At 35.4% G+C, this 11,007-nt stretch overlaps 1 protein-coding gene and 1 long non-coding RNA gene across 11 annotated transcripts in view; one reads left to right on the forward strand and one right to left on the reverse strand.

The window, feature by feature from the left end:
- The window catches only part of LOC144322590 (uncharacterized), a 70,999-nt gene that overhangs the window by 58,387 nt on the left and 1,605 nt on the right, over positions 1-11,007 (reverse strand). The window lies entirely within an intron of this gene.
- FSD1L (fibronectin type III and SPRY domain containing 1 like) overlaps positions 1-11,007 on the forward strand; it is a 72,666-nt gene that overhangs the window by 53,830 nt on the left and 7,829 nt on the right. For 6 of the 10 annotated variants that reach the window (XR_013388205.1, XM_077912777.1, XM_077912779.1 and 3 more), the window contains exons 10-13: positions 350-382; positions 3,546-3,646; positions 4,104-4,355; positions 8,222-8,310. Coding sequence is in view for 9 of the 10 variants with exons in the window: in XM_077912777.1 (XP_077768903.1) it covers positions 350-382; positions 3,546-3,646; positions 4,104-4,355; positions 8,222-8,310 (475 nt within the window). In the remaining variant the exon portion in view is untranslated. The remainder of the gene's footprint in view (positions 1-349; positions 383-3,545; positions 3,647-4,103; positions 4,356-8,221; positions 8,311-11,007) is intronic. The other 4 variants (XM_077912782.1, XM_077912780.1, XM_077912783.1 and 1 more) reach the window with 2 other exon arrangements.

An 11,007-nucleotide genomic window follows, 5' to 3' on the forward strand; every position in this document is an offset into this window, starting at 1 on the left:
CCTGAATTTTAGATCACCAATCTTACCTGAAGTCTGCATTAAATGGCAACTTTTAGCATGTACAGTCCCATTGTCTTGTCCCTGATCAGCAACCTTATGAACTAAAGAGGAAGGAAGGCTTGGGACCTTTTGTTGTTGTCAGACTTTTTTAGACAGTCTTTGAAGTATGGGGGCCTCTTTTTTAACAGAGGAAAATTTTGCTCAAACTGAAATAAAGCAATATCACTGTGAGTTACAACAGTGAATCAAAAGAATTTTTCTCAACAGGCTTTTGATCTAATTTTATTATAAGCTGTTAAATTTAAGTTGTAAAGCAGTCTCTTAACAGTTGCCTATTTTTATCTAACAGTGTCCATGTTACTTCACTGAAGAAACATACAAGGTGATGATCTATGTCTGTCTGGTTCTAGGACTTAGTATACCTAGCTTCGCTGAATAACTTTAATTTTTCTTTTAACCGATAAGCAGAAGCCATTGCAGCAGCTTTCATAAGCTAAAATACTGCTCTCTGTAGACTGTCTGTATTGGTAGCTTATGTTTTGAATTTACAGCATTATAGTATGCTGCATACTGTTTGGATTATGTTGTATATGGTAACAAAACAATAAGCTCTGCTTTAAAGTCTTTGTTGAGTTATTTTCCCTCATCTCATTTTTTTCTGCATTTACTTGTAACTGGCATCTTTCTTGTGCTGTATTCAGTATATCTAACATTACAGCTTTGTTTTTATTTGTACTTGACACGAAGCAGGTTTGAAGTGTTCTTATATTGTATGATAATAATACAGTTTCAAAAGCATTAAGGATAAAAAGTAAAGGTCATTATTGAAATTACTAGGACGGTGCTCAGAAAGATGAATCAATTCAAATTGCATGATTAATAATGTGCTAATTTGAAGATACCACATCTTTACCAGAAACCAGAATGTATTCCCTTTTCAAAATTATCTTTTTTCTAGTTTGTTTGCTCATTATTAGTGAAAGTGACTTTGAGTTAGCATATTATAAATTACAAAATGTTGCTGGACTTAATAGAATATATGAAGTTTCATTTGGTCACTTGGAGATTTTTAGACTGCTTCTATTTAAGCAGTTCAGATCATATTACTTCTCTTTCTCCTTCCCTTTTAAGGATACTTTATGTGTAGGGTACTTCTGGAATGTTATATCCATTTATTCTTTCTATAAATACTTGGTCAATGTAAGGTGTTAGCTAGATGTGGTGGGGTTTGTAGAGATTAACACTATTCCTGCCTTTAAGAAATTTGCCTTAGCTTATGTATATGGGTTATATATCTATATACAACTAATGATAATACAAGGTAAAGGGGATCCCTGGGTGGCTCAGCGGTTTGGCGCCTGCCTTCAGCCCAGGGTGCAATCCTGGAGTCCCGGCATCGAGTCCCACGTCGGGCTCCCTGCATGGAGCCTGCTTCTCCTTCTGCCTGTCTCTCTCTATCATGAATAAATAATAAATAAAATCTTTAAAAAAAAAAGAAATACAAGGTAAAGATTACATGTAATGGTAAGCATGAATAAAGAATTTTGAGGAAGAAAGATGTCCTGAGCTGCCAGGTTTTAAAGTGGTCAGTTAGGACATTGAGCCGAACTGAAAGTAACAATCAAGCCTTTATTCACTTACGTGATAGTATAAGCAAGAGGCCACAAAGGAAAGGGTGCTAGCTCTCCTCACTGTTCCATTTTCCCTAACATAATGGCATTGGGTGAGGGTCAGGTAAATCAAAGCAGATTGCAAATGATGGTTATCTGGAGGATCATCTCACTGCCAAGAGAGTCTCAAACAGAATGCTGTTCCTGTTCTTTTATGGACCTGAGGCCAAGAAGAAGAGAGAAGAGGAAGGGTTAGAAGTGGGAAAGTATTGAGATGGAGTGGAGAGAGTGTCTTCAGATTGCATACATCATCCTTGCTCCCTTTAAGGAGGTCTCCAAAGAGGGCCTGAAAAGGTCTCATAAGGGAATCTCTGAATGGAAGTGCCTAAGCTAGGAGTGCAGATATGCATATGAGCACTGGGTTGGGGTGGAGGTGGATTGCATCTCCCTTCAGAAACTGGGATAAATTAGGTAAGTATCAGGTCTGGCATAGGAAAGGCAGCCCTCCCAAGCCTGTCACTAAAAGCCTTTTATTCTTGTCTATAGTTGGGCCTGAAAAGCTACACATAGGATTTTAGCCTGGAGATGGATTTCCCAGAAGAGTTATTTAGCCTGGTAGAATCTGGAAGATCTTCATTAATGAAATAATAGGCTGGTTCTCAAGAAAGTAGAATGCATGCCATTTGGTCTTGCATTGAGAGAGGGAGAAGTAAGAGAAAAGACACTGAAGCAGGTTGCCTGAGTTTAAGGAACACTTTAGCTGCTACATTTAGCTAAATAGTGCTCTCTAACGGTGAGAAGGCTAGAAAAGCAGATTGCGACCAAATATAGAAGAACCTAAAATGCCAAGCTAAGCTTTATAGGCAATAAGGAAGTACTTGAAGATTTTAAAGTAGGAATATCAGACTTAGGTTTATCTGGTAACAGTGAACAAGATGAATTAGGTGGCAAAGAGAATTTCAGAAACTAGTAAAACCATCTTGAGTGCAGGTAAACAAAGAACCTTAATTTGCACAATTAAGCTGCAAAAGTATCTGTCTTTAGAGGAACAAGGTGGGAGGGATCATGTTTGACCTAGGATAGTAATAGCTGTTGTACTGCTTGCAAAAATGTTCTTAGGGTTGGAAGTCTAGAACGCTGCTATCAAGGAGCCCTCCTTATTTAACTTTTCTCTGAAATTTAAACTGCCACTCTTAATAGTTAAATCTGTTTGTTTTTTCTCCATGCTTTTCCTTTTATTTCTTTACTACTGGTAAGTTCTAATTTTTTTGTTTTTTAAATGCAGTGATTCAGTATAATTGAAGTGTTCTCTTTGTCTTTGGGTTTTGATTTATTTTGTGTTTTTGAGATTTAGTGCAAGACACCATACTGTCCCATTTATCATATCATGTAATTTGATATAAGGAGAGGTTGACTCTTGTCCATTTTAGCAGGAGAAATGCTTATAATATTTGATATTATCCTCTGTAAGGATTTGGGCATATACTATTCTTTTTAAGAAGATCCAGAGAAAAAAAATACCTGCTGCTTATGAAAAGGTTATTTAGTTTTCATTAGAATAAGCATATTTTTGCCATTTTAAAATTTAAATTTAACTGCAAGAAATGTAAGCTCTATAATCTGTTACTTTTCTTGAGGTTTTTTTCCCCTTCCATTCTTTTGTTTTCCTTTTCATCTTTCTCATTTTGGCATTGTTTCTTATTTCAACTGTGTGTTCTTTGTATCAACTTTGTTGTCTGCATGATACTAGTGTTCAGCCTGCTTTATGTTGATGACTTCTTACATTTCAGTGTTTATAGTTGAAAACTCTTTAATGATAATTCAGATAAAATAATTAAAAATCTTTTCAAAGTTTCCTTTTATGATTTGTGATTTTGGTTTGTGAAACATTTATTACATAGAATATTTGTTTTCCCTTTTTTCCTGCTTATATAGAAGTGGCACACCATCCCCTAAACGGACATCTATAGGCTCCAGGCCACCAGCAGTAAGAGGCAGCAGAGATCGTTTTACTGGGGAGTCATACACAGTGCTGGGTAGGATAAACATAGCCTTCATTTTGTCAGTTAATATTAAAAGCATCATGGTCACACTGGTGGCCACTCCTGAGCTGGAGAGGCCTATGTATTGAATGAATATTTGCCAAGTTTTCTCCCTCTTGAAGCCTGATTACTTTTGGGAGGTTTCAAATTGTCTAATTATTGGTTTGTTTAAAACTTTACTTCATTTTACTTTGTATTTTAAGTATATGCATATCTTTTTAAAGAGATAATAAGGAATAAAAGTTTTAAAACCTTTTATAAATGAGAAAATTTAATAGGAAATATACAAGTAAAGTTATAGCAGATACTCTGCGTTTGTTGTCTGTGTTAATATGGTTATTTTTCTGAATCAGATTTTTTGTGCCATTCTGTGGGATAAGAGATAGGTAAAAATCTATGTAACTCATAAAGAAGAAGTAATAGTCAAATTTGCCTTTCTGATCTTTTGTAGGAGACACTGCTATTGAAAGTGGACAACATTACTGGGAGGTCAAGGCCCAGAAGGATTGTAAATCCTACAGCGTGGGAGTAGCATATAAGACTTTGGGGAAATTTGACCAATTAGGAAAGACAAACACTAGTTGGTGTATCCATGTCAACAACTGGCTACAAAACACATTTGCAGCAAAGCATAATAATAAAGTCAAAGCCTTGGATGTTGCTGTTCCTGAGAGAATAGGTGTATTTTGTGATTTTGATGGGGGTAAGTTTACTGATTTTCTCATAAGTCCTTTTGTCATAATTGCTTATATTTTAGTACTTTTCTTTGGTAATTGTCAATATGCAACTTCCATTAATATGGTGGTAATGGTGTCTTGACCTACCAGGATTTGATCACAAACATATGCAGCTCTAGAATTGACTGGAAGTGTGTGTGATGTTTGCCGGAAGCCTTAAACAACAGTCATCTGTAATATGCTTATAAGTCTGAAAGAATGGTTTTCTTAGTTTTAGTCTTAAGCATTAAAATTTTTTTCTATTTTAATTCTTTCCTGACCTTATTTTATTACCTATAAAGAGTTGTGGAGTCAGATTTTTCAAGTTGGAGTAGACCTTAGAAATTGCCCAAACCATGTGCCACACAGTAAAAAATACTTATTATGGTTGTCTCTGCAGGTAGTTGTCACTGCTGTGCTTGATGAGCTTTTTAATATGAAATTTAAAGCTTATTTCATTGTTGGACAGTACTTAGTAGTAGAAAGTTTTTCGATAATTGACTCACCTTGTTTTCTAATAACTTCTGAGATTACTGTCCTTAAATTTTGTCACCTGAAGAAACACCGAATTATGTTCCCTAATCCACATTCTTATGATAATACTTGTTAAAAAACTACTAACATTCTTCCCTTGCTCTTTTTCCAGACTATACATTCTCTGTATCATTAGCTATTCCTCTTACTCCTTTAATTTTTCCAAAACTTTATAAGCTGCTGTGGTTATTTTCTGTGTCAGCATATTTCTTAAGCATTGATTCTCAAAGTAGAACATGGAACTTCTGATCATCATGGACATGTGATTTGGCAACACAATTTCTAGTAATGTGACTTAATAGTACTGTTGGTCTATATTGAACTTATAGCCACACAATCCACTAGGTCTTTTTCATGGAGTTGCAGTCAGATTGTCTTTTTTCCCCCATGTGTTAGGCAGTTTGTTTGTTTGTTTGTTTGTTTATTTATTTATTTTTATGATAGTCACAGAGAGAGAGAGAGAGAGAGAGAGAGAGAGAGGCAGAGACACAGGCAGAGGGAGAAGCAGGCTCCATGCACCGGGAGCCTGATGTGGGATTCGATCCTGGGTCTCCAGGATCGTGCCCTGGGCCAAAGGCAGGCGCCAAACCGCTGCGCCACCCAGGGATCCCTGTTAGGCAGTTTAGTGTGTTCAAACTCAAAAGGAAAATACTACATTTGTCCTTAAGTTTCTTTTTCTCTTTTGTTTCAAATTTTTATTTTAATTCTAGGTAGTTAATATACAGTGTGATACTGATTTCAGGAGTAGAATTTAGTGATTCATCACATACATATAATGCCCCGTGCTCATCACAAGAGCCCTCCTTAATACTCATCACCCATTTTAGCCCATCCCCCATCTACCTCTCCTCTATCAACCCTCAGTTTTTTCTCTATAGTTAAGAGTCTCTTACGGTTTCACTGTCATAGAGTTGGCCAAGTTTTTTGAAAACTTTTGTTAAAGTCATCTAAAAAGTAACTTGATTTATCTTTTGTAAAATTTGCTTAAGCTTTTTGAATTAGGTACTTGATAAGTATCTTCACTACTATCATCAAAATATATATATATATTTTTTGAGAGAGAATGAATGAGCAGGGCAGACGGAGAGAGAGGGAGAGACTCTTAAGCAGGCACCATGCCCAGCACAGAACCCAATATGGCGCTCAGTCTCATGACCCCGAGATCATGACCTGAGCCAAAATCAAGAGTCAGATGCTTAAACGACTGAGCCTCCCAGGCATTCATATAAAAATTTTGAAGATGTGACTATTAAGTTAGGGAACAAAACTAATTCCCTAGATACTTCTTTCCAAGTTGACACTTTGAGCTAATAAAACCCTATTTTGTCATTTTAAGTAACATTATGTCCAAATAATTTGCTGAGCCTTCAACCTAGTTACTCAAAAGAAAAAAGTTAACTTTGGCTTGGTTTAATTTTAGTGATATGTTAGTTTTGCTGCATTCTTTTTTACCTACTCACTTTGAATCAAATAAATAATTCTCCTCAGGACATATATACACATTTTATTCTTTTTCAACTCTCAAGATAGCTCGCTCTTACCCTTTTCTGTCTCTTTTCTCATACTTCATGGTTCTTCAAAGATAGTAGTGAGAAATGTAATTGCTAGCCAGAACATAGGGTACAGGAAAGAGTTGTTAATGTAGGATGGGATCAGATTCTGAGGGCCTTGACAAATAATGATAGGCTGTCTTTTTTAGTGAGGGAAAGGAGTTTCTGGGCATTTTAGAAAACTATAGTCATATATGATGGTAATCTAGTTTTAGAAATATTGGAGAGTATGTGGTTAAATATGAAAAAGATTGCAAATATAGGGTAAGACTTTTCAGGAGTCAGTCTTTAAACAGTGTAGGCAGGACCATATTTATTTATTAAGTATTATATTCTTATTGCCTGACAAGTGCTTTTTACATAGCAAGCTCTTAATAAGTTCTGGTTCAGTGATTAGTATTAACAAGGGCCTGAGCAGTATGGAATCAAGAGGAATGGATTTGATAGTGAGTACTAGGAGAAGTTACAGGGCTCAATAACTAAATATGGATTGGAGGGTAAACAAAGAGCAGTTGAAAATGACTGAGATTCCAGCCAGTGTGGTCAAGAGGATGGTATGTGATCAGAAGCATGGGAACATAGTCCTGGAGAAAGATGAGATGCCATCAGGACAACCATGTGGCACAGCTGGCTAATACTTAGAAATTCAATGGTAGAACTCTGAAGACTAGAGCTGAAGCTGAAAGTTAGACACGGCATCACAGAGTGGCTACTGAAGATCTCACAGATTGCTCTACTGTTTACTAACTTTGTGAGCATAGTTTGGCTAATGTTTTGAGGTAATGTATATAAAGAACCCAGTGCTTTAATGGTAGACATAAATAATAGTTTCTCTTCTTTGTTTTGTGGTAGCTGAGTCATTAAGAGAACATTGTAGAGAGACAACAGAGCCTGGACAAGTGCCTACATTCAGAGTAGGAGAAAAGGAGACAGGAGGTATCCTCAGGGTTAGAGATATGGAGAAGTCATGGGATAGAATTTCAAGAAGTGGTAATAGATGTAAGGAGGCCATCAGATTGGATAGTTAAGTGGTTAGAAAGACAGTAATTTTAGTTGCATGATCATGTTGAAAGACTGTGAGGGTATTTTAAAAATTAGAATAGCTGAAGCAGTGGGATGCCTGGGTGGCTCAGTGGTTGAGCATCTACCTTCATCTCAGGGCATGATCCTGGGGTCCCGGGATCAAGTCCCATATTGGGCTCCTTGCATGGGACTTGCTTATCCTTTCTCTCTCTCTCTCTCTCTCTCTCTGACTCTCTCTGTGTCTCTCATGAATAAGTAAGTAAAACCTTAAAAAAAATTTAAAAGCTGAAGCAGTGATAATTATGATTTCAGAGACTGAAATGAGTATGGCTTCAAGTGGTTAGAAGACAAGGTTTGATAGAGTAAGCCTTAAATGAAGATAGGAATTGCATAGCGAAGCTGGTTATAGCAAGAATGGGAAGAAATAGCCCGGTTTTTACTGAGTTAAGAAAACCATTTGTTAAATAATGATAAAGTAAAGAAACAGTTTATAGTTGAGTAAGTAGAATAGTGCCAGATTATGGAAGCACTATGGAGATCTTGAAAATCAGGAAAAAAAATTAGATTTTGGCTTTTCCTTAGCATGTGTACTAATTTTCTAGTGAGAATTTCTGAGTCCAGTCTGTATAATTTGTAACCAAAAAAAAGTGCCAAAATATGTATTAAGTTACTACTTTTACCCATGATTTTGTGTTAGATTTAATAAAATGTTTTTGTATAATAAGGCTTTTTTTTTCCCGTTTTAGGTCAACTTTCTTTCTATGATGCAAGCTCAAAACAGTTGTTGTATTCCTTTAAGACAAAATTTACTCAGCCGGTACTACCTGGTTTCATGGTTAGTACTTAATTTATATTTTCTTTGGCTTGGCAACTTTAAGGAGAAAAATCTGTGCTATATATTTGGGGAAGCCAAATACCTTATTTTTTTCTTTATATTCTTCCTTCTTTCCCTAATCTATCTCTCCCAAATCTGTGATTGTCTCTATATTTTTGGTATTTTTATTGAAGTAAATATTATTACATAAAAGTATTATAAGAATGCAGTTTGATGAATCTTTATAGGACTGCACACATTTTTGTAACAAGTGTCTAGATCAAGAAATGGAACATTATTAGAACCTCATTATCAGAACCACTTTGTGCCTATTTCTAGCCCCTAGGATCAACTGGCAAAGTGGCTACTATCTTGAGTTTTAATACCATAAATTCATTTTGTCTCCTTTCCAACTTTGTATAAATCATACAATATCTTTTTGGTTCAGCATTATGTTTGTGAGATTTATCCATGTTCTATGTGGTGATAGTTTATTCATTCTTACATAGTTTTCCATTATATTTATATGTATTGTTTTCCATTAGATGAGTATTTCATCATTTATATATCCATTGGGTTCTTGAGTGGTTTACATACTGATATATGTATTGCAAATTTCTCTTTCACTCTGGCTTTCCTTTCCCCTGTCTTATTGGTATCTTTTGATGAACAAAAGTTGTTAATTTTAATGTTGCTCAATTTATTAAGATAAAAACTTATGGTTTGCACTTTTGTGTTCTATTTAAGAAGTCATTTTCACCCCCCCAAGGTTATGAAAATACTCTTGTTTTCTTGCAAAGCTTTTTAAAAGATTTTATTTATTCATGAGAGAGATACATAGAGAAAGGCAGAGACAGAGGCAGAGGGAGAAATAGATTCCCTGAAGGGAGCCAGATGCAGGACTCAATCCCAGGATCACGACCTGGGCCAAAGGGAGACGCTTAACCCCTGAGCCATCCAGGTGCCTCAAAGATCCTTTTTCTGTTGCAGTATGGTGTCACCTTTATAAAATATTAGATGAGTCTATGTGTGGTAGGCAGACACATACATAGACACACATACATAATTTGAGGACTACTCCATTTCAGGTTGATTTATACAAGAAAAGGTCATGATTCTACACAAAATGTGGTTTGAGTTTTTTTTTAATTAAGATGTTACTGCTTCTTCTTATCCTTTATCCTTTGTATTTGTAGTTTGGGCTACTGTGGGGAGTTCTGCAGTACAGTTGAGATCCTCAGTATTCTGGCTTAAGTTGGGTGCTACTTCTACAATCAGAACGGTATATTTCCAATGCAGAGCTTGTAGAAAGTTTTGTATGTGTGATCTTCATCATTATCCTGACTGCAGCTTCTAACTATGAAGAGAACATATTTAAGGTGTATGTGGGGCTAAAACAGTACTTTTAAATCTCACAATTGATAATGATAATTTATTTACCTTGGGTACCCTAAAATCTTAAATTTAAAAGTCCTAATAACTTTGGTTTTTCATTAAAAGTAAAAGGGATCAGTGAATAAAGTTATTGTTCATAGAAAAATACTTAGGTATTTAGAAAAAAGGTTATTATTACTTTGCCAGAAACCTCTGCTGTATTATGTTTTTGGCTGTTTTTCCAAATAGGTCAATCAGGAACAAATTTTTTTAGCATATGAAACTCAAAGTAATTTTTTCCCTGTGTCTCAGAGGGTAGATTTCATGTTTGAGTCTATCTCACATAGATATAGAGTGAGTTTATTGCTTTCCGTTCCAAATAGTTAAACCATGATTTATTAGTAAATGTTGAAAGATGCTTTAGGAAATGTATCTTCAAACTGGTTGGAATTATTTTTTTCTTTCATTGAAGGCTGTATTACTAGGTAACTTACATTTTTTGTGTACAAGATTAATTTTCTTTTTAAAAGTAAGCTTACTGAGGTTAATGTATAGGAGTGTACAGTTCTTTGGGACTTGACAGATGCATATAGTTGTGTAACACCACCGTAATCAAGACCTCAAACATTTCTATCACCCTAGAAAAGTCATTCCTTTGTTGTGGACTTCTCTGATCATACCTATCCCTGGCAGTCACTAACCAGGTTTTACTCTACAGTTTTTGCCTTTTCTAGAATATTACAGAAAAGGGATTGTATGGTATGTAGACTTTTGATTCTGTAGCATAATACATTTGAAATTCATCGATGTTGTGTTTATCAGTAGCCTTTCTTTCTTACTGGTGAGGAGTGTGTGTTTAATTGTTGACTATGTATGTATGTACCAAACATTATCCACTCACCAGCTGAAGGACTTTTGGATTCTTTACAGTTTTTGGCAATTTTGAATAAAGGCACTATATACATTTGCAAGTGGGTTTTGTGTGAATATTCATTGTCATTTCTCTTGGGCAAATACCTAGGAGTGAGGGTGTTAGATCACATTGAAAGTTGATGTTTATCTTTAAAAGAAGCTACTGAATTGTTTTTTCCAAAGTGGCTGTATGACTTTTGCATTCCTACTAGAAATATATGAAAGTTCACCACATCCTTGCCACTATTTGATATTGTCAGATATTTTATTGGTCAGCAATTGTAATAGGCATGTAATGGTATTTCATTGGGGTTTCAAATTTTCCTAAGGACAAATGACGTTGAGCATTTTTCATGTGCTTATTTGCCATTTGTATTTCTTTGGTGAAGTGTATACTATTTGTTCATTTTTTATTGGGTTTTCTCATTAATG

This window comes from Canis aureus, chromosome 10 (genome assembly GCF_053574225.1).
Source record: "Canis aureus isolate CA01 chromosome 10, VMU_Caureus_v.1.0, whole genome shotgun sequence".
NCBI lineage: Eukaryota > Metazoa > Chordata > Mammalia > Carnivora > Canidae > Canis > Canis aureus.